This window comes from Homarus americanus, unplaced genomic scaffold, assembly GCF_018991925.1.
Source record: "Homarus americanus isolate GMGI-L3 unplaced genomic scaffold, GMGI_Hamer_2.0 scaffold45562, whole genome shotgun sequence".
Classification (NCBI taxonomy): Eukaryota; Metazoa; Arthropoda; class Malacostraca; order Decapoda; family Nephropidae; genus Homarus; species Homarus americanus.
Window position 1 is genome coordinate 5987665 of NW_024744839.1, and position 24951 is coordinate 6012615.

The window sequence follows — 24951 nt, forward strand, 5'->3', positions numbered from 1 at the left end:
TAGGCTTTCTGTACACCTTAAATTTATAGTTATGACCATTTCTAATGATAAGCATATCAAGAAATGGAAGGGATCCATTTATTTATCTTTCAATTTTGAATGTAATACTAGGGACAAGATCATTAAGCTTGTCTAAAAATTCCAGTGGGTCTCTGTTTCTAGGCCAAAGACAAAGAACATCATCTACATATCTATACCATGGAGGAATAAAGTCCCCCTTTATTGGGTAGTAATCTAGCCTCAAAAAACTCCATATAAATACAGACTAAAGGAGCAGAAAGACAATTGCCCATGCTCATGCCAAATATTTGCTTGTAAAACTTCCCATTTGCTCTAAACACATTGTTAGTAATGCATAACTCTAATATGTTACGCAAATTTATTTGTCAGTGGGCCAAGGTTAAAAATGCTTTCTTTGAGTTAGATGTAGGATAGATGATTAGTTGGTCCCATATTTTTTGACCTGACTTAACATGACTAGTTACGTCGCCCTTTCTTTTAAGCTCCTTTGTGTGTGGTGGTGGTGTTGGTGTGCGGATTAGTGGATGTCGTGTTTATGACCTGACCTCATGTTTAGTAAGGTCACCCTGTGTACTTAAGCCTCTCTCGGTCCTTGTAACTCAGTTGCCTCTGAAGATGTCTTGAATAAAGACGAAAGCTAAGGTGCTCCATTGTTTCCCTTTTTCCTGTGTGATCTATTGTCTAAGTATTAATATTTCTTGTAACAACTACTATATTTACAGTACAGTGAGTTCTGCTATAATGCGTGTTTTGACAACGCGAATTGGCTCTAACACGATTGATGAATAGAGGAACAATATTTGTAAAACGCGAACGCTTTTGCTTTAACGCGATTCCACTCGAACGGTGGCTTGGCGCGGGGTTATGCAGTGTTTACAGTTCATGTTCGACATCACATGTTCAATTGAGTTATGTGTTTTGTTTGTGAACAGTTGCAGAAATAATTTATGTAATATTTATGTATACAGTATACCTGTACAGTATATGTAAATTGTAAATTTTAAATAAAAAAGAAAAACAAATTACGTAGCGTTTTACACCCGCGCCCTGTTTACATCACACACAGTGTTTACAGTTCACGTTCGACATCACATGTTCAATTGATTTATGTGTTTTGTTTGTGAAGAATTGCAGAAATAATTTATGTAATATTTATGTGTGTGTGATGTAAACAGAGCACTTGGCCTCTCTCTCTCTCTGTGTATGGGTGGAATTCGTGGTTTAGAGCGAGTGATACGAATGTCGTAACATTACTAGGCTGAAGGCGCCTGAATATTACTTAAACACATCAAAACTATGTTAATTGATCACTGTATAATAAATTCATTCACTCATAATTTCAAATTCCCTTATCATCCTGTGTTATATACAGAAATACTTGAGTCCCTGAGCGAGTACACAAAAAGAAAACGGAGGACTAAGACATCCTGAAGTGGATAGAGAACGGACATCTCTACTGGGGGACTCAAACGTTTCTTATGTTTTGTGGGCGCTGTAGCATAATATTAATAATATGTAAATTACAATTTACATATATATATATATATATATATATATATATATATATATGTAAATTGTAAAATTTTAAATAAAAGTGAAAAACTAAATACGTAGCGTTTAAAGTGTACTGTACATTGTGGCTTGGTGCGGGGTTAGGCAATGTTTACAGTTCACGTTTGACATCACATGTTCAATTGATTTGTGTTTTGTTTGTGAAGAATTGCAGAAATAATTTATGTAATATTTATGTATACAGTATACCTGAACAGTATATGTAAATTGCAAAATTTTAAATAAGAGAGAAAAACAAAATACGTAGCGTTTTAGACTCGCGTGCTCTGTTTACACCACACAATCAGTCTGAAACACGTGGGAAGTTTTTAGGCATCCTCAGTGATTTTTTATTACTTTTTCTACAATTTTGTGACTATGGAAAAGAAGAATATCTCCGTGAAGCGTTCTGGTGGTCGCATTTCCGGTGGTGATCGTAAAAGAAAGGCTATAACAAGAAAAGCTTGATGTTGTCAAGCGTTTTGAAAATAAGGAAAGAACATGTGATATTGTGCGTACAACGGGAATAAAGGAGTCTACTTTGCGCACCATTAGAGACAATGCAGCAAAGATTAAAGCAAGCTGTATTGCTGGAAAAACCTTGAGTGCTAGCAAAAGTGTGAGATCACGGCCAAAGGAACTTGAGGAGATGGAATGGCTTCTAAGTGTTTGGATAGAAGATCAAACGAAAAAGCGATCTGGGACCAAGTTATATTCATATTTTTTCAAGGTAAAGTGTAACATTTACTGTACAGTGCCGCAAAAGAAATCTTTACATTTTGGGCGTAAATGAAATCTTTACACGGCGTGCAGCGTAAAGATTTTAATTGCATTCCCGGGCTAACAAAAGTGCGAGGAGCTTGTGATCACGTAACCGCCTCCCACGCACCTCCAGCCACCAGCCACCAAGGCCACTCGCATCAGTGAGCCTTGCGCTCTGATAGAGAGAGGTGCAAATATATCTAGCTCCGCCACCCGCCATTCTCCACACATGCACCAACTTTGAGAGCCTATATCTCCACCCAAACTGAACAGAATGGGTCGAAACAAGCTCACACTACATGAAAAAGCTTGGGCTTTAACCCAATTAGAACTGGGGATGTGTGTGCTATGTGTAGCTGCAGACTTAAAAGTTTCAAGGCAAGCCATTTACAACCTCAAACACGCGGCGGCACCATTACCACCCGGAGCTATACCGAAGAGGAAAGTGGGATCTGGGGCAGTTAGGAAGACCTCAATAAGGACAGACAACATCCTGAAGTGTGAAGTGATGTCTGATCCTGCTGTAACAGCTTCTACACTTAGAAAAAGCACCCAGACCTCCTCAAACATGTGGCAATCAGGACCATACAATATCGTCTTCAGAAAGACCTCCGTTTAACAACTTGGCGCGCAGCTAAGAAGCCTCTTCTCACCGAGGCTATGAAGAAGAAGAGGATTAATTTCTGCAAGAAATACCAGCACTGGACATCAGACGACTGGAAGAAGGTGATGTTTAGTGATGAAAGCACCTTAAGGCTGGTGAGGGGTGCCTCGAAGATCGTGCGTCGGCCCAAGAATGTGTCGCGGTAATCTCCAAAGTACACCGTCAAGACAGTGAAGCATCCAGATAGTGTGATGGTGTGGGGTGCTTTTAGTGGTTGTGAGGGCATGGGAGGTCTGTACTTCCTTCCCAAGAATGTCACGATGAAGGGAACTAATTATATCGAGGTGTTAAGAGACCATATGCTACCGTTTTGGCCAATCCATCAATGTCATCATTTCATGCATGATGGTGCCCCTGGCCACAAGTCAAAAATAGTCACAAAGTTCCTCAGTGACAATGAAACTGATATGTTAGAGTGGCCTGGTAACTCCCCCAACTTAAACCCGATCAAAAACGCTTGGAACGTGATGAAAAACAAGATTCAAGAGGCCAGACCCAGCAACATTAAGAACCTGCAGGAGGAGCTGAAAAAGTTGTGGGTCAACATGGATGTCTCCTACTTTGCCAGCCTCGCCCAATCAATGCATAAACGACTGCAGATGGTATTGAAAACGAAAGGCAACATGACCAAATACTAAATGTAAGGTAAATACTGTAATAAAAGTCATGTAAGTCATGTTTTTAGTTTTTATTCTCCTCCAAATCTCAAGGTGAACACAATGTCAACATTTCTTTTGCAGCCACTGTACGTAGGATTTCATTATTAGATATGAATGTAACATTTATTTAGGCTGTGCTATCCTTTGTGTTACGCTAACTAATATAAAAATTTTGATTACAAGTAATCTGCACCTAACCCTATTTTCTCCATAAGCCCTGTTATTTCTATTGCGCGAATTTGTAGAACGCGAGGTTTTGCAAGAACACAACTATCGCGTTATAGCAAAACTGACTGTACAGGGTACCTGCTTTTATTGTACAGTACCATCAAAACAGTTTTATCGGAAATTATCATGTAGATAGATAAGTAACTACCATTGCAATAAACATGATTGCCAACTAGACATAATCCTGACAGCTCTGTCCTCTTGTTCAACCTTATTACTGTACAACCCAAGTTGTACTGTTCCCCCATTATACTTATGTTTTTCAATTCCACTGTAATTTGTGTATACAGCTCCTCCCCGACTTACGACGGGGTCAGGGACCCAAATCCAGGTCGTAAGTCGAAATGGTCGTAAGTCAAAAATGCTTAAATAATACAGTACATAGAAAATCTAAAATGGGTGTCTCTTTTTCATCTCAGCACCACAAAACTCTCACTTAAGCTTGCCAGCCATTTCAAAGTGAATTACAAATGAAAATTTTGTCAGTACACAGCGCAATCACCGACGTTGGGACTCGAAAATACGTAATTTGACAAAATTTTGGTACGACTGAAGCGGTCGTATGTCCAGGTGGTCATTAGTCGGGGAGGAGCTGTATATAAATAAATAAAAAAAATTATAAATAAATAAAATAAATAAATATTGAAGTGATAACCATGGCAATATTATGGATGGCAGCTGGTTCTGAGGCAGAGGGCAGATTAGTTGCTCTCTGGTGAATCACTTTCTCTACTCACAGAGGTTTGCAGGGCCTCCGAGACAAACCCCTCAAAGTCCATATCCTCACTGTCAATATCATTATCACTGACTTGGGCTGGCTGTGGTTGTAGTGGGTTGCGGGCGAGGAAGTCCTCAATACTACGTTGACGACTAGCATTGATGTTGTCGAGATAGATCTGGATATACGGCTCCATAACTTTCGTCAGATGGTTATTAGACGCTTCATACCGATGCTTGTCTGGGTCGTTGTCAAGGATGAGCTTAATTTTCATCCCCCAACTCGATGATTTTCTTCACATTATCATGGCTTGGTCCAGGTAATTCAATGTTTTTCTCTGGTGGTGGGGGTCCCTCTGAAGCCATTGTGAGTTGTGAGGGGAATAGCGGGCACGAGAGAACTGTATACGCGGACTGAGAACAATGAGACTGGCCCTGCTAGGTCAGCGACTTCTACCCTCTGGTGGCAGGGCATGTCATGTTACATTAGAGCAATCACAGCTAGCGGCGGAGGGAGGTAAGGATGCGTGGCCCAATCACAGTCCCATACGTCATATGATGTCAGCGATAATGTAAGAGCGGCCTAATGCGCACCACTCACCGCGCCTCTTCCCGCGTATGGTCAAGAATGGACAGTGTGGGTAAAAAATGGAGCGGCGGTCTGGACCTCTCCAGCCACTCGCCGCGTAAATGACCAAATTTACCGCGTAATTAAAGCATGTTCATTCTGGCAAGGCACCGCGTAAATGACCAAAAGCGTAAACAAAAACCACGTAAATGCAGACTACTGTGTGTGTGTGTTGCATGATTAATAAACAATAATAATTAATGTTAATTTTTGTGGTAATGTTAATATTTGCATTAGATGAAATATTGTAGTGGATACTCTCCTCTACAACTGCTGATTGGTCACTTGCTATCTGCTGACCAATCAACCAGCGGCGGCAAGTTCCACAGACTGGACCTCGCTTTCGGACTGAGCGGTGATTGGCCAGTTACCGCCTTCACCTCAGCCAATCAGCAGCGTCGCTCACTTCCCATTTCTCAACCTGATCCGGCAGAATCGTATAAATACCCTCAGCCTCGCCGTGAAGGTCATTCTACTCAACGCTCTCAAACGGACAGGACCTCCTAAACAAGCTCCTCACCACACAGCAACTCCCTAGCACTGCATTGTACAGTACATACAACACATGTAGAGTTAAGCTATTCTGAGTTTCCTTTCTCACCTCCATCCTTAGTGCGAGATCTCCTATATGTATGTATGTATGTGAGTCTAACAAAGAGAAAATAGGCAAACACCAAGAGAAATTAGACAACGGGCCACATACATTACGCTACACTATACTGTAATTCATAAGTAACCAAGACACAATGAAGATTGATATGTTTAAAAATAAATGAAAAACGTAAAAAAATATCACTCATGATGTCACATCAACATCTATGACGTTACAGGGCCAGGGGGCAGCAGCGCACCCTCCACCCGCTCTACCCCGCACCAGCTCCGAGTGTGAGCTCTTTCAAGACCAGACTTGACCAACACTGGGGCAGGTTCGTGCTTTTATCCTCTTCACCACTGATCAGGTCGTTAGCCGCTTGGGCCATCGGTCACGTCTCTGTTACTTTTCTTTTCCTTTTATCCTCTTCACCAAATGATCGGCTCGTTAGCTGCTTGGGCAATCGGTCACGTCTCTCTTATGCACTGTTGGCAATACTGGCCATGCACCGGCTCCTGAATGTACTTGAACCTGCTCCAGTGTTGGTTAAGTTTGGTCTTGAAAGAGCTCACACTCGGTGCCGTCACAACACTTTCTGGTAGATTGTTCCAACTCTCACTCCGAAAAGTTTGCCCTCACAGTTTTCTGGACTTGCGGCTTCTTCAATCTTGAGCTGTGACCCCTTGTGGGGCGAGCGTCCGCCAGCTCCAAGTAAGGACACTCAACTGAGTAGTGCCCCCTGAGATGCTTATAAACCTCAACTAGGTCCCCCCTTGCCCGTCTGTAATATAAGCTAGGCAAGTTCAGGCGCTCCAATCTCTCAGGGTAGTTGGAGTGCTGAAGTGCAGGCACCAGTCTGGTGGCCCTCCTTTGAACATTTTCAACCAACTGACAGTCCCTAGCATATTTTGGGGACCAGACGGGGTGACAGTACTCCAGATGGGGAAGCACTTCACTCTTGAAGATCGTTACGAGGGACAGACCGTCTAGATATCTGAACGACCTTCTTATAAGACCCAATAATTTATTTACCTGATTTACCTTCTTCTCGCAATGGCCCGAGAACTTCAGCTCATTGTCAACATACACACCTAGGTCCTTCTCACATTCAGTATTCAAATAGTGCATTTTCTTCATCCCGTTGGGACATATGATACGCCTCCTTACCGTTGGTACGCCCCATGTGCATCCTCTTACACTTCATGACATTGAATCTCAGCAGCCATTTCTTCGACCATTCTTGGAGCCCACAGAGGTCCTTCTGCAGCTCTTCACAGTCCGCTTGGTTCTTGATTTCCCGAAATAAAATGTCGTCATCGGCAAACATTTGTATGGAGGAGTGTACAACGTCAGGCATGTCATTTATGAAACAAACAAACAACAGCGGGCCCAATACACTGCCCTTTGGTACCCCGCTTGTGACAGGTACGGATGATGAATTTCATGCCATTAATCACCACACACTCCTTGCGGTCATCCACGCTAGGACATTTCCCCGAATTCCTTACCCTTCCAGTTTGATTTTCAGCCGTTCGTGGGGTACACTGTCGAAGGCCTTGGCAAAATCTAGATATACGTATATTGCCGATGTTACCACTGTTATATATATGTATGTGTATATGCTGCCTTTATTGAATATATATATTATATATTATGTTACTTCTTACCAAAGTCAGAAAGTGTTTAGGCTTGTGTAAACACGAAATGTGTTAGGCACGTTGTAACCAAGAACAGAGAATAAACGCCCCAGCCAGACAGACTATGTGACTCGTCATTCTCCCATTAAATAAAGCAAGATACTACAACTACCCCGTTCCAGAATATTGGTCCAAATATCCAATACCTTGAGCAATTGTGTTAAGCAGGAGCGCCCCGGCATAAAACCGTGTTGGCTATCCTTTGCAAGGTTGTTTCGTAGTAGATGTTCCACTGCGGCATCTCTGATAATACTCTCAAGTACTTTACATATTATGCTGGTCAGGCTCACCGGTCTATAGTTGTTTGTGGAGTGACGATCGCCCTTCTTGAAGAAAGAACTCACATAAGCCACTTTCCATTCACTGGGGACCTTCTGTTCATCCAGGCATTTACAAAACAGGATCTTCAGGGGCTCGACAAGCTCGTTGCACAACTCTCTTAGCACTCTAGGATGCACCATGTCAGGGTCGGAACTCTTATGGACCTGTAGCTTTGACAGTTTATTTCTAATACCCTCTTCTGTGAACACAATGTGATTCAGTGCTGTGTCAAACCGTCTGTCCTTAAATACAGGAAGGTTAATCGCATCCTCTCTTGTGAACACAGAGGAAAAGAAGCTGTTCAATGCCTCAGCTTTACCCTGGTCAGAATCTGTGTAACTACCATCTTCAAGCCTCAGGTCTGATACTCCTAGTCGCGTTTTTAATTTCGACCTTGCATAGCTGTAAAACGCCTTTGGGTTTGACTTGACCTCGCTTGCAACCAGCCTCTGGAACTCCTTTTCAGCCCTCCTACACTCTATCTTTGCTTGGTTTCTGGCTCTTGCATACATCCTCCTGTCCTGCTCATCGTTTGACCCAACCCACGTCTTGAATTTCTGGGCTTTCTTCTTAACTTTGTCGACCGCCGCATGGTTCATGTGTAGGGATCCCACCGTATTCCTAGAGGCACTGGGTTTGGTCTTGGGTATATAGTTATCGATCAAATGGGTCTCTTTACTAGTTATGATATTCAGCGTAGTATCTGCGTTCTTGTGCCTTAATGAGTCAGGCCAGTGGATACCCTTCATCTCTTCCCTCATCCCATTGTAATTTCCTTTGTAATATTTGCACCTTGGCCTGGCCTTATCTTGAACTAGGTAACAGTTAAGTCTCAATGACAACTAGGGTTGCCATACGACCGTATTTTCCCGGACATGTCCTCCATTTAGGTCTCGAAATCTTCATCTGGAAGGAATTTTTAAAATTCTTCAAAAGTCCGGAATTTCAGCTTCCATCATTTTCTCCACGGAAAAAAAAACATGAAACTGTAATGACGAGAGAGAGACTGAGAGAGAGGGCATTGGATATTTGGACCCATATTAAATTAAAGGGAGGGGACTTACTTATCGTCGGGTGTATCTACAGATCCCCGAACTGTGGCCCACTAAATCAAAGGAACTTAAGAACCTTAATAAACAATGCGGCGATGCTCAACCCCAGCCACCTCCTTATCATGGGGGACTTTAACTATGGCGACATCGACTGGAGAAACGAGTCAACCCCGAATGACTTGAATAATCCTGCTACTCTTTTTGTAGAAACTCTGAGAGATAATTTTCTGTTCCAACATGTGAGAGACCCGACACATTACAGAGGGGAGCAAACACCCAAGCCACTTGACCTCATCATAACAAACGAGGAGGGTATGGTGGCCAAACTGGAACACCTTGCCCCAGTTGGCACCAGTCACCATACAGTGTTGTCATTCAGATTTAACTGTTACCTAGTTCAAGATAAGGCCAGGCCAAGGTGCAAATATTACAAGGGAAATTACAATGGGATGAGGGAAGAGATGAGGGGTATCAACTGGCCTGACTTATTAAGGTACAAGAACGCAGACACTACGCTGAATATCATAACTAGTAAAATGACCCATTTGATCGATAAATATATACCCAAGACCAAACCCAGTGCTTCTAGGAATACGAGGGGATCCCTACACATGAACCATGCGGCGGTCGACAAAATTAAGAAGAAAACCCAGAAATTCAAGACGTGGGTTGGGTCAAACGATGAGCAAGACAGGAGGATGTATGCAAGAGCCAGAAACCAAGCAAAGATAGAGTGTAGGAGGGCTGAAAAGGAGTTCCAAAGGCTGGTTGCACGCGAGGTCAAGTCAAACCCAAAGGCGTTTTACCGCTATGCAAAGTCGAAATTGAAAACGCGAGTAGGAGTATCAGACCTGAGGCTTGAAGATGGTAGTTACGCAGATTCTGACCAGGATAAAGCTGAGGCATTGAACAGCTTCTTTTCCTCAGTGTTCACAAGAGAGGATGCAACTAACCTTCCTGCGTTTGAGGACAGACGGTTCGACACAGCACTGACCCACATTGTGTTCACAGAAGAGGGTATTAGAAATAAACTGTCCAGGCTAAAGGTCCATAAGAGTCCTGGACCTGACATGGTGCATCCTAGAGTGCTAAGGGAGCTGTGCAACGAGCTTGCAGAGCCCCTGAAGATTCTGTTTTGTAAATGCCTGGATGAACAAATGGTCCCCAGTGAATGGAAAGTGGCTTATGTGAGTCCTATCTTCAAGAAGGGCGATAGGCACTCCACGAACAACTATAGACCGGTGAGCCTGACCAGCATAATATGTAAAGTACTTGAGAGTATTATCAGAGATGCAGCGATGGAACATCTACTACGAAACAACCTTGTAAAAGATTGCCAACACGGTTTTATGCCGGGGCGCTCTTGCTTGACACAATTGCTCAAGGTATTGGATATTTGGACCCATATTCTAGAACGGGGTGGTAATATCGACAATATTTACCTAGATTTTGCCAAGGCTTTCGACAGTGTACCCCACGAAAGGCTGAAAATCAAACTGGAAGGGTACGGAATTCGGGGAAATGTCCTAGCGTGGATAGAAGACTTTCTACATGACCGCAAGCAATGTGTGGTGATTAATGGCACGAAATCGTCATCTGTACCTGTAACAAGTGGGGTACCGCAGGGTAGTGTATTGGGCCCGCTGTTGTTTGTTTGTTTCATAAATGATATGCCTGACGTTGTACACTCCTCCATACAAATGTTTGCCGATGACGCCAAGTTATTTCGGGAAATTAAGAACCAAGCGGACTGTGAAGAGCTGCAGAAGGACCTCTGTGGGCTCCAGGAATGGTCGAAGGAATGGCTGCTGAGATTCAATGTCACGAAGTGTAAGAGGATGCACCTGGGGCGTACCAACGGTAAGGAGGCGTACCATATGTCCCAACGGGATGAAGAAAATGTACTAGTTGAGACTGTGTGTGAGAAGGACCTAGGTGTGTATGTTGACAATGAGCTGAAGTTCTCGGGCCATTGTGAGAAGAAGGTAAATCAGGCAAATAAATTATTGGGTCTTATAAGAAGGTCGTTCAGATATCTAGACGGTCCGTCCCTCGTGACGATCTTCAGGAGTGAAGTGCTTCCCCATCTGGAGTACTGTCACCCCATCTGGTCCCCGAGATATGCTAGGGACTGTCAGTTGGTTGAAAATGTTCAAAGGAGGGCCACCAAACTGGTGCCTGCACTTCGGCATCTCAGCTACCCTGAGAGATTGGAGCGCCTGAACTTGCCTAGCTTATACTACAGACGGGCAAGGGGGGACCTAGTTGAGGTTTATAAGCATCTCAGGGGGCACTACTCAGTTGAGTGTCCTTACTTGGAGCTGGCGGACGCTCGCCCCACAAGGGGTCACAGCTCAAGATTGAAGAAGCCGCAAGTCCAGAAAACCGTGAGGGCAAACTTTTTCGGAGTGAGGGTTGTAAACTCTTGGAACAATCTACCAGAGAGTGTTGTGACGGCACCGAGTGTGAGCTCTTTCAAGAGAAGACTTGACCAACACTGGAGCGGGTTCAGGTACATTCAGGAGCCGGTGCATGCCCAGTATTTGCCAACAGTGCGTGACAGAGACGTGACCGATCGCCCGGGCGGCTAGCGAGCCGACCTTTTGGTGAAGAATATAAAGGAAAAGAGTCGTGACCGATCGCCCAAGCGGCTAACAAGCCGATCAGTGGCGAAGAGGATAAAAGTAAAAGTAAATATTCTAGAACGGGTGGTAATATCGACAATATTTACCTAGATTTTGCCAAGGCTTTCGACAGTGTACCCCACGAAAGGCTGAAAATCAAACTGGAAGGGTACGGAATTCGGGGAAATGTCCTAGCGTGGATAGAAGACTTTCTACATGACCGCAAGCAATGTGTGGTGATTAATGGCACGAAATCGTCATCTGTACCTGTAACAAGTGGGGTACCGCAGGGTAGTGTATTGGGCCCGCTGTTGTTTGTTTGTTTCATAAATGATATGCCTGACGTTGTACACTCCTCCATACAAATGTTTGCCGATGACGCCAAGTTATTTCGGGAAATTAAGAACCAAGCGGACTGTGAAGAGCTGCAGAAGGACCTCTGTGGGCTCCAGGAATGGTCGAAGGAATGGCTGCTGAGATTCAATGTCACGAAGTGTAAGAGGATGCACCTGGGGCGTACCAACGGTAAGGAGGCGTACCATATGTCCCAACGGGATGAAGAAAATGTACTAGTTGAGACTGTGTGTGAGAAGGACCTAGGTGTGTATGTTGACAATGAGCTGAAGTTCTCGGGCCATTGTGAGAAGAAGGTAAATCAGGCAAATAAATTATTGGGTCTTATAAGAAGGTCGTTCAGATATCTAGACGGTCCGTCCCTCGTGACGATCTTCAGGAGTGAAGTGCTTCCCCATCTGGAGTACTGTCACCCCATCTGGTCCCCGAGATATGCTAGGGACTGTCAGTTGGTTGAAAATGTTCAAAGGAGGGCCACCAAACTGGTGCCTGCACTTCGGCATCTCAGCTACCCTGAGAGATTGGAGCGCCTGAACTTGCCTAGCTTATACTACAGACGGGCAAGGGGGGACCTAGTTGAGGTTTATAAGCATCTCAGGGGGCACTACTCAGTTGAGTGTCCTTACTTGGAGCTGGCGGACGCTCGCCCCACAAGGGGTCACAGCTCAAGATTGAAGAAGCCGCAAGTCCGGAAAACCGTGAGGGCAAACTTTTTCGGAGTGAGGGTTGTAAACTCTTGGAACAATCTACCAGAGAGTGTTGTGACGGCACCGAGTGTGAGCTCTTTCAAGACAAGACTTGACCAACACTGGAGCGGGTTCAGGTACACCCAGGAGCCGGTACATGCCCAGTATTTGCCAACAGTGCGTGACAGAGACGTGACCGATCGCCCGGGCGGCTAGCGAGCCGACCTTTTGGTGAAGAATATAAAGGAAAAGAGTCGTGACCGATCGCCCAAGCGGCTAACAAGCCGATCAGTGGCGAAGAGGATAAAAGTAATAAAAAGTAAAAGTAGAGATCTCGTTCAGTTTTCGTCAGCTGATAAGTCACGTGTACGCCTGTACAGTGTTGTCAACTTAGCTGCTAGCAGTTTTTGGGCTATCATGTAGTGCTATGTACTGCTTTTCCTTGTTCTTCAGCCACGCGCATTATTATTTTTGTTTATTTAGTGCTATTACAGCCATAAATTAAATTTTTAAAGTAAACCATTTTTTTCTTACGGCTTTTTTACACTGTATCATTTGTTTTTCTTGTCCTGCATTTAAGCCATTTTAGCAATTTTCAACCATAATCTAGCCACTTTCGCTATATTATTTACGTGTGTTGACAACTATGACGGTGACCGGTGGTTGGCACTAGCCCCCTCGGGGGCAAATCTGAATACCCTTTTGAGACTGGTAGAAATCTTTGACAATGGAACAGGAGGTGTCCAAAAATATGATAGATGAATTTAAGGAGTTTTAATTAAGAAAAGTGAAATACAATGATCTATCAAATAATCAGCTAAATCTAGCCTTTAGTTCCGCTTAATAAGCGCAAAAAAATTCGCTTCAACAAAACGTAAACAAAACCTGACACACAGAGTAACACTACAGAGGTCAAACACTGCTCGTTAACGTGCTACAAGAGAAAAGCTGAATATACTTGTACCTGTACCACAAAATTCCCGCCGTTGAGAACCAAACACGAGAACAGTACTCAGTGTTGAACATAAGTGTACCACAATATTCCCGTTGTGGTAAGGATTCTGTTCCAACTATACACTAAAAGGGTTCAAAGTGGAGGTGACAGTGTTCCTTAGTGGATATTTCGCCCTGAACCTATTTGGTACAATTATCGTTTCGGGGATCCAGCGATTTTTAGCATATACAAGGTACTGTACTATATATATTTTGGTAAAGGTTTAGTGTGACGATTACTGTGCTGTAAGAAAAAATGGAGATAAATCGAAAATCTTCGTTTTTTTAATTTTTTTGAAGTTGAAATTATGTTTTCAGATTTTTTTGATGTGTATTGAATGAACCTGACTCATTTCTACTGCTAATCACACCAAAACTAACCTAACCTATATAAAATTAAGGTGTTTATTGTAAGGTGTTTGCGATGAACGGATTAGCTAACGCTTTAGTTATTCTATGCGCAGACTCTGCTTTTGACTTGTGCGCATGACACATTCAGAGGGCAAAGCTAACACCTCGATCAAGCACTAGCCTTATGCAGTGCCCAAGCAGCCCAAATAGCTAACAACCAACCAGCGATTTCTCCCACTGAAAATACGCGGATCATGGCCGCTTTTAGAGAATATTTTGATTAATGTTGAAGAGTTGAGGGCATGTAAGGCAAAATAAAAACTGATATAATAATAAAAATAATTCTATATACGGTAGTATATTGGATAGGACCTAAAACAAAGCTTATGGCGTGAAAAAATTTATAAGAATTGCGCCAAGTTGAAACCGGTTTTGGCTCCGCCCATTTTTAAGTGGGTGCTGTCCGATTTTATTAGCCGTTGGTGACTTTGGTGTAATACTATTGGGACTTTAATATTATTACTCATAAGGTACTTTAAATAAGGGTGAAAAGTTTATTACAGTTCTGTTATTGCAAAAAATTAAGACATAATGAAGCTGAAATTTGTCGTATTGCGTGTATATTTGTAAGCGAACGCCTGTAAACAACAGTGTAGCTGCGAGACAAGAGAACATACAGTACGTAGCTGAGCACCTTTCCTGTACAAAAAATGGATCAAGCTGCCATGGTTATTGTTGACTGATTGACTTTTTTTTTCCTTTTTGTCTTTCTTCCCATATTTTTTTTATATATTTTCTTCACTATTTCTTTCTGCATTGTGTCCAAATAATAGTTCTCCTAATTTTATTGTTTTCTGAAGACTGTGCTGTAAAACAGTTATTTCCATACAAAAATCGCCTTTAGCAGTGCCGTTATCCAGCGATTTTTTAGGATTTTAAGTTTTGAATCAAAAGACTGTTAGTTGGGGTCATCGGGGTCGTCCTTTCACAGTCGATTTTCCAGCAATGTGGTGTGATTTTCTCTGAAATTATTAATGAGCGGGCAAAATGCCGTAGAAAAAAGTGTCTTAGAATTGTCTAACCTATTGTTTAAAAACACAAAAAATTGCTGGATCCCTGAAACGATAATAATACCCGCTATTTTACCATGAGTTGCTCTGATAGGCTAAATACTTTCTGTTTAACATGGGGGAGGGGGGTCCGATCCTCGGCTAGGAAGTTAGGTAAGGTTAGGTAGGTTTCTTCGATTGGTTAAGTCTGGTTCTATTAAGTTCTAATAAATGTCGCCTCTTTTATAATAAGTTTCCATGCATAACAGAAATGTGGTTAAGCATATTTAGAGCTACGCAACAATTGACTCACGGCTAAATAAATGCCAAATGCTGCCATAGTCACAGTCAAAATATAGTTCTCGCGTTGTTTGCCAGTTATGGACGATTAGCCAATCAGAGTACACTCACAGTAAAATAGCATTAGAGGAACTTAGTTGGTCACGACAAAATAACCACTGCCTAAGTGTTTTAAGCATGTGATACTGTTAGTATTTGTTTACACATGTTACGAGACCACAGTGGAAATAAATATTGCTAATACAGTACTTTGTGTTGTCCTCAGCAAATGGTGTAGTGTTTATTGTTACTTTATTTTGTATTATTACAGCTTCAGTCACAACTCGGTTAGAGCAATTTTGTGTTTACCATCAGTTATATCTTGTCAGTAGTAACAACTTTTTCCAATACCACTTCCGTCGCAAATGAATATTAACCAAGAAAGTAAATTCACGTAAGAAATTAACGTAAATCTGCAGTCACAGAGTTTTGTCTGTTTGTTTACAGCCGAGCTGTTCGGTCTGAACATACTCTCATATCCACAAAAAAATTGAAAGTACACCATAGTGCTTCAATAAAGTTGCTTTCATTGGTACCAGATATCAAAATAAGTATTTCTTTTTAATATAGCGGGGATGGCTAGGAAGTTAGATAATGTTAGGTAGGTTTCTTTGGTTGGTTTGGTTAGGTTAGGTTGTATGAGGGGGTTGATAAGTCCAAAACGACTCATTTCTGATGGAAATGAGGGTAAAATTCAAATGAATTACACCAGATACCGTGGGAAAAACAAAAAAATTGTGGTTGAACAATAGTTGTGGCTGAAACTGTAAATTTACCATTGGTATTATCTCACTTGTTGCCACTAAACGAATCTCGGAAATTTTATGGCTGCATTCGGTAATTTTGACAATTCTAAGACACTTTTCTTCAATGGCATTTCTGGCCAAAGTGGCCTGACTCACTAAGATATAAGAACGCAGACACTATGCTGAATATCATAGCCAGTAAAATGAACCAATTGATCAATAAATGTATACCCAAGACCAAACCCAGTGCCTCCAGGAATACAAGGCGACCGCTATGCATGAACCATGCGGCGGTCTATAAAGTTAGGAAAAAAATTCAGAAATTTGAGATGTTGATTAGGGCAAATGATGTACAGGTCAGGAGAATGTATGCTAGATCCAGGAACCAACCAGCCCAAAGGCATTTTACTGGTACAAGTTGAAATTAAAAATGCGAGTAGGTGTATCGGACCTGAGGCTTGAAGATGGTATATACGCAGATTCAGGCGAGGACAAGGCAGACCGTTGGACAGTTTCTTTTCCTCGGTGTTCACAAGAGAGGATGTGAACAATCTTCCTGCATTTGAGGACAGAAGGTTTGACACAGCCCTGACCCACATTGAGTTCTCAGAAGAGGGTATGCATAAAAATATACTGTCAAAGCTAAAGGTTCAGAAGAGTCCTTGGCCCTGACACGGTACCTCCCATAGTGCTAAGAGAGTTGTGCACCAAGCTTGCTGAGCCCTTGAAGATCCTGTTCTGTAAATGCCTGGATGAGCAAAAGGTCCCCAGTATTGGAAAATGGCTTATGTGAGTCCTGTATTCAAGAAGGGTGGTCATCACTCCATGAATAATTATAGACCAGTGAGCCTTACCAGCATAGTGTGTAAAGTACTTGAGAGCATTATAAGAGATGTCATGATGGAACGTGCACTACGAAACAATCTTGTAAAGGATTGCCAACACGGTTTTATGCTGGGACGACCCTGCTTAACACAGTTACTTAAGGTATCGAATGTTTGGACCCAAATTCTGGAACAGGGTGGCAATATCGACAATATATACAGTATATCTAGAATTTGCCAAGGCTTTCGACAACATACCCCATGAAAACCTGAGAATTAAACTGGAGGGGTACGGAATTCAGGTAAGTGTCCTAGGGTGGCTCGGAGACTTTCTGCATGATTGCAAGCAGTGTTTGGTGATAATGGTACTAAATCATCATGTGTACCCGTGACAAGCGGTGTACCCTAGGGCAGTGTATTGGGCTTGTTTTTGTGTATTTATTTCATAAATGACATGCAGAAAGCTATACACTCCTCCAAACAAATGTTTGTGGACGATGCCAAGTTATTTAGGGAAATTAAGAACCAAACAGACTGTGTAGAACTGCAGAAAGATCTCTCTGAGCTTCAAGAGTGGTCGAAGAAATGGTTGCAATGATTCAATGTCACAAAGTGTAAGAGGATGCACCTGGGTCGTACCAATGGTGTGTCCCAACGGGACGAAGAAACTGCATTAATAGAGACTGAAGGCGAAAAGGATCTGGATGTGTATGTTGACAGTGAACTGAAGTTCTTGGGCCATTGTGAGAAGAAGGTGAATCAAGTAACTAAATTATTAGGTCTTATAAGAAGTTTGTTCAGATATCTCGACAGTCCGTCCCTTGTAATGATCTTCAAGAGTGAGGAGCTGCTCGCCTGGAGTACTGTCATCCCGTCTGGCCCAAAAGAGGGCCACCAGACTGGTGTCTGCACTTCGGTACCTCAGCTATCCAGAGAGATTAGAGCACCTGCAACTGCTTATACTACAGATGGGCAAGTGGTGAACTAGTTGAGGTGTATAAACATCTCAATGGGCACTACTCAGTCAAGTGTCCATACCTGGAGCTGGCGGATGCCTGCCCCACAAGGAGTCACAACTCAAGGTTGAAGAAACCACAAGTCCAGAAAAGTGTGAGGGCAAACTTTTTTTTGAGTGAGAATTGTGAACTCTTGGGACAACCTGCCCGAGAGTGTAGTGACTGCACTGAGTGTGAGCTCATTCAAGAGCAGACTTGACCAACACTGGAGCAGGTTCAGATACATTCAGGAGCCAGTGCATGCTCAGTACTTGCCAACAATGTGTAACAGAGACTTGACCGACTGCCCAAGCGGCTAATGAGCCGATCAGTGTCAAAGAGGTTAAAAAGTAAAAGTAAGCCATATATTTAACGGTTAATATTCTTCCACTGGCTGTCTGCAGGGTCCCGCCATGTTCACCTGAGGCTATACTCCTCACTTAAGAGTCACTTGTCTCCTCCTTTCCTCCTCCTCCTTGAAGGCTAGGTTAGGTTAGGCTAGATAGGTTGGTTCATTTGGCATCAGAATAGGTTTTTTTTATTGTGTTTTGGTGTATTTTACTCAAATCTGACCTCTATTTTTGTGCAAAACTGCCAATTTGCTTTAGAAATGAAGGATCAGATTTGAGTAAAACACACAAGAAAAGACCTATTCACATACCAAAACCTGAGGATGACAGCCAATGGACGAATTTTTGCCTATTTAACATTTTATTATATACTACGTTCGTCTGTGGCAGTACACACCCAGAACATCGAACGAATGCGGAGTCCCCTCCTCACCTGCCAGTTAGGTTAAGTTTGGTTTGGTTTGGTGGGTTGGATAGTTAAATTTAAAACTTCTGATGGTTTATGATGCATTTTGAACACCTTTTACCTTGATTTTTATAGCAAATCTTGAGATTCTGAGATGTGAGGGGTGGGGGAGGATGCTTCTCTCAGAAACTACTGGTATTGATTTGTGCCAGAAATGAAGGTCAATTTTGTTATAACACATCAAAAACCTTCGGGAAAAACAGCTTCAACTTCGATTTTGTTTAGTGGCAACAAGTGAAAATTTACCCTTTAATTACCTAATGGCCATACGTACATGCATACACATACAAATATACACATGAATAGGATATTTTTAACATAAAATTTGTGTGCATGATTACTTCCGACAAATAGCTATACAGTACAGTAGTCAGATGTATACAGTATTTCCCCGCTTTACACGTTTCACTTTCTGCGATTTTCTCATTTACCATTTACGCGGTACCTTGCCAGAACCGGACTTTCACTTTCCGGGGTGCATCTACTCATATACGCGTGAAGTATAATTTTTTTTTTTTTATTTAGCTCATAAAATTCATACAAATTACCCGGCCAGAATATAATTTACATTGCTGGAATTCTTACAATATGATGATCATTTTGAATATAAAAACATCATGGATTTTGCATTAGACATACAAATTTTAGATCTAATGTAATAATTTGGTTTACACAAAACAAATATTTTATCTTTTGTGCAAAATATATGAAGTTTACATTCAAAATATTCCCTGACCTGCAAGGAATCCAGAAATGTCAATTATATTATCCTATCTTTAGTCTGAGGTATTATTTATTACTAAACGTTAAAATCTAGTGTTTTCACCCAACATTTCTCAGGGTAGGGCTAAGTGAGCTGGGAAGAGCGGGGAGGGGGTTGAGTCCATTATTTGAATGGACATTAACCTGGCGACTGTATTTCTCTTAAATATTAATTGTGTGAGCATACCATTATAAAATTTAGATGTTATTTTTACTACAACAGGTATTGTGTCAGAAAAAGTGGAGTTTGGGGGTCGGGCCATTCTCAATTGGAATTAATCCCATATATTCTGTTGTTCACTTTACGCGGTTTTCACTTTCCGCTGTACCCTGTGGGTTCAATTGACTGCGTAAATCGGGGTACTACTGTTCAGGTACTGTATAAGCACTGCTGACAAATCTCAGCTGTGTGTCTGCGTGTGTGTTTGTACAGGTAGAAACTCCCTCCACCCTGTAGCTAAGAGTGGCAGCATATTGAAAAACCTAAACACCATGGTAAACTTTGGTTTTCGTCTATGGGAAAATCTTCACTGAGTTGAAGCACATCTTTGTTTTTCCAGAATAAATTTCCAGTAATGTCTGAGAACAGCACTACATTAGCAGCAGAAGGATATGTGTGATTTTGTTGTTTGGTTTTGTTAATTTTTTCCACAGATTTTCTTATCCTTATAGTAAGTGTTTGGATTTCATAATACAGGGATGACGGAAGCTAAAATTTTACCTGCAAGACGAAGTAGTGCTGCTAATGCAAGCATCAGGGCCTAAATATCTACCAAATGAAGCATTTGCCCAAGAAATGAATATCATGTCAGAGCTCGTCGATGAAAATATAGTAAGAAAAGAAAAATTAAAAACAACTAATGCAGTGGTGGGTATCTCATCACTATTAATCAGCATTTTAAAAGGGGTGACATTTACTAACCTAATAGAATCTGACCGAACCTTACCTAACTTCCTAAAGCCCCTCGGACTCCCCACCATATTAAACAGAAAGCACTTTTTTTTATTTCTGGTACAGTTGCAATAATGTTTGAGCTTCTGGGACAGTCATATCTCGTCTTTGCATATCAAGTGATAGATCTGCTAGTTCTCTTAACACGTCTTTCATGTTTGCCAGATCAGTAACAAATCCTGTAGTCTCTTAAGTGTTTTGCTTGCCCTAGATACTTTGATCTTTCTTCTTCACTTTGTGAAGTATCACCTGAGGCTGCATGAAGATAGTTACTTAAAGAGGAGAAATTCTGCCATACTGCCTTAACAACTCTGAAACTGCTGGCAACCCATCTGATGGTAAAGATAGGAGTAATTTTTAACAAAGTTTCTTCAACACTTGCAGCTGAAGATTCTAGTTCACGCTGATTTTTGTGTGACTGGTGGTACAAAGTGTGTAGCTTGGTAGGAAATATTTCAAAGTGGTTTGTAACTGTTATTGCCTTCATAGTATCTTTGACAGCTAATTCCAGCTTGTGTACAACACAGTGTATGGACTAATAAAATGATCAGATAAGTACTCCTTGTCTATCTTATGTGTCTTCAGTGTCTCTAATAAATTCTTATAGAAACTGTCTGCCGTTGTACCTTCACTACATTCGATGATATCTAAGAAGATATTTTCTACATGTTCATCTCCAACATCTGCTCGCAAGTAAATTATCATGTAACTTTTTTTGTAAATTGTTGTTTCATCTGGAGCCAAACTAATGTAGGTATGCCTTTCCTTAATGTGGGTGATAAGTTCTCATCTGAGTTGCTATGTGGTCAATAATATTGGCATAAGCATGGTCTTGTATGGTGGACTGCCCCTAAGTTTACTCCATTCCGCTGTTGCAGGTTTACAAGTGCCTGAATCTTCTTAAACAGCAAACGCTCTTTTGCCAAAGTATATGCAGTTCGGAAGTTGGCCATAGTTTTCTTGTCTGTAGACAACTTTCGGCAAGCAGTGCTGGCAGCTCGTTGTCTTTCTGTTCTCCCCAAATGGACTTGGCTGCTGTGTGGGCTGTGCTGTTACAGTGTTGGTATATTTTGTCCCTAAGCTTCTTCACTCGACATTTAGAGTTTTCTGTAACTCCAACAATGCCCTCACTCCATTCCAAAGAAATTTTGATGCCCCTCCCTCTGTCAACCAGTCTACTCACATCTCTGCATACTGTACATTCTACATTTCCATTTTTGGAGAAAAGCCAATGCCATTTCTTTTGCCATGATGACCACATTTCAGCTGACAAGAATTGCTGTATTTTAGGCCTGACAAATTTCTTGTAGTCCATCCTCACTCATTGGTTTAACATTATCTTGCTGGTCCAGGTCCTTATTAGTACGTGTGAGTTCCTTGATTTCTGCTTGTGAAGCATTAGATGTAGTCTCTTAACTCTTTTGACTTTCTACATGAGTATGTGTTTGTGAAGGGGCATCCTGGTTTTGTATACATTCTGGATTTGTTTGCAAAGTTGAGCACTGACCTTCATTTTTTGTTATTTCTTCAAACTGTGGAGTAGTGTTTTGGCAGTTTGGGCTTCCAGCATCCTTTCGCTCAACATTTTCTGCAATTAAAATATGAGGATAGCTAGTGACGCATGTCATGTATGGACATTTTACATCAATTATATAACTTTAAAAGCTTCATAAGCAATGTTATACCTGTAATAGGCTATTAAACACCAAACAATCATGCGTGAAAAAGTGTTAACTGTTAAGTAAGAATAGTATAGGAGAAGGAGAAGGAAGAGGAATAATAACATGACTAATGAATGATGAAGTAGGCTGTTAAGGTTAATTTATTAAATACACACACAGCCTAACTTCACTCGGAAATTATTAGATCACTAATGGCAGTATGGACTGTACGGTAATGATTGTGGCAAATTTATAGTTTCGGACATGAGCTTTGGACATACGGACATACCAGTTTTTTCAGGGCTTTGTTCTGTGACTTTCCTGTTGCAATTTTTATGACCTAAAAATAAAAAACGATTCACAAGGTTCTAAACATAGATATATCATTCTTGTTGCAGTATGACTGAACTCTTTAGAGTGTTCAATATAAGTTTTCCTCAGATGAATATAATCGTCTGGTATTAGCAGCAATACAGCAAAATCCGTAAAGAAGTACAGAGCACTGAAAGGGTTAATATTATAAAAAATAGTATATATGGGTAATGATTAAATGATTTCCTTAAAACAAGAGTAATACAGTATCCCTGAAGTATTTAAGGTTCTGGTCGCTAATACAGTATGTACCACTCACATACACTAATCAATGTATTTCATCAAAAGTTTGTATCAGAGTAAAATACTTAAGGTGAGTACCGGTACGTGCGTACACTTGGGGAGTTAATCGACACTGGTTTTAATTAAAGCAACTGAGTGCGAAGATTCTCTAAAAAGAATAAAATGGTCTTGCATTGACCAAAATAAAACAGAGGGGTTAGGGAGCTAACCTGTGTCCACTATTGTTGCACAAGCATCTCTGTTAGCGTGGGAGACGACGTCCTCGGATGAGCCAATAATACCAGAAGACGTGCCTGGACGGGGTTCATCTTCATCCAGGTCAATAGGTCCATGAGTGAGCGAAGTATCCTGTGCTCACTTCTTAATGTTCTTACCATTTTTACCTGAATAAATTGGAAAAAAAAAGTGCAAATGTAACATAGGAATGTATCTTCTGTTTGCTGTTGGTTATATTTGTGCATCACATTTCAAAATTTTTAATACTGTTCCACTGAAAATTCCTCCATATTGCAACTTCATAATATTCGCCGAGATGTGAGACCATTTTTCTCAATTACCTTATTTTCACCCATAACAATAAACCATGGCAGATATGTCTGCTGAACTTGCCTTTCCCTTTCGTGACACATTAACGCCCTGTGATTAAGTGAAACTATTATTTTATTTTCAACCATTTATTATATACAGTACTTTCTGAGATCATATCCATGCTGAGTTATATGAAATTCTGATTTATCAAATGCCTAGTTATTGAGGGATTACTGTATGCCAATATTTCTTCTTGTTTGATATCTCTTAGAAAAAGAAAAGAAATAAATGAAATAATCACTCTGACTAGGCAGGGGAAACATCAACTGGGCAGGGGGACACATCAACTAAACAGGTGGACATGTTAAGAAGGGAGGAGACGAATTTTACTAGGCAGGGGGACACACTGATTTGGGAAATGGAACACATTGACCAAGACACTCGGGAATGCGGACGGACACAACAACTAGGGGAACAGGACACATTGACTGGAACACTCAGGCAGGTAAATGCATTAACAATAATAGAGAACATGTCAAACTTGCAATAATATTAATGATTTTTTTTACAAATACAGTATTATATTGAACCAGCATAGTGTGTAAATTAGTAGAGAGTATTATATGTTATGTCATGATGTTTAATCATTAGGTGAAATAAACTGGGGTGGCTAATCTTCAGGTGATCCCTTATTTCTCCCAGCCTTCCATCAGGTGCTCAAGAAAATGACAGATAAATACCTCTTCAACCAGAGGGGGCGAGTGGAAGAGCTTTTCTTACCGGGTAAAGCGATCCTCACATTTCTCCTGCATGGACAAGCCCAACGTGTGCTACTCTGGGTCAAGTGCTTTAATTATCAGGTAGGTTTCCTTTGCCAATGGTGGGTAAATACTCCATCAGGTGTTAGAAATTAAGGAATACCAATAAGCTGGTAAAGTAGTAGAAACCATCTGCTTACCGTGAATCGCAAATCCGTGAATGGTATTATACATTTGGGTGAATATTTATATAATGTAAATGGTGCTGCTACACCACTTGGCCTCCTCCAACCGAGTCCTCACTGTTTAAATCCTAGGTGTACCTAACCTTGTTACAATAAAGTGTCCTTTAGCTGAACTTTTTCTTCTTGCACATGGTTTTGCAGTTCCTTCCAAAAAGTCCTCTTAGAAATTATTGTGTACCGAGAAGAAATCTTTCTGTAACAAATTATCATAACAATCAAGGAACTGATAAGTATGATGGTAGGTACAATATAATGAAACCAGGTAGGATTGCAAGATGATGGCGAGTAGGCAAGGTTGTGATTGCATTACTGCTAATTTCACAATAGTCTGGTGCTATATGATAACCTTCCACTACTAAATATTTACCTACATCCTGGCATATAAGTATCACACTGGTTTGATTTAGGAAATAAAAATATTGCACATTATTGACATGTGTGTGAAACACTAACCTATGTGGTATTGGAGTGTATTCACATTGTTGTAGAGCTGTAGAGGCATTAGTTTGTACTATAACTAATTCACATGTAGCTTCTGCAAGTGTAAGTATGTTAACTTACAATGACTTATTGACTTAGGACTTCATGCTTAGTCACAGCAACTAATGAAAAATCTTCTGATACTACTATTAGTTGAGTTTGTTTGTTCAGGATTAAAAGATCGTCATTTGCTTTCAATGGAAATGGTTCCAAGTGTCAGGCATCAAATTTTTTTTGGTGATTTTAGTGGAATGTGTATTAGTATTTCTTTATGTGTTAAG

General features: G+C 41.2%; 1 protein-coding gene across 4 annotated transcripts in view; it reads left to right on the forward strand.

The window, feature by feature from the left end:
• The first annotated feature begins 13398 nt into the window (after positions 1–13398).
• The window catches only part of LOC121878228, a 37261-nt gene continuing 25708 nt past the window's right edge, over positions 13399–24951 (forward strand). The window contains exons 1-2 of one of the 4 annotated variants that reach the window (XM_042384318.1): positions 13399–13608; positions 23890–24047. In XM_042384318.1, the coding sequence (XP_042240252.1) occupies positions 23913–24047 (135 nt within the window). In that variant the 5' untranslated portion in view covers positions 13399–13608; positions 23890–23912. Of the gene's footprint in view, positions 13744–23428; positions 23693–23889; positions 24048–24951 lie in introns of those variants that run through there. The other 3 variants (XM_042384317.1, XM_042384315.1, XM_042384316.1) reach the window with 3 other exon arrangements.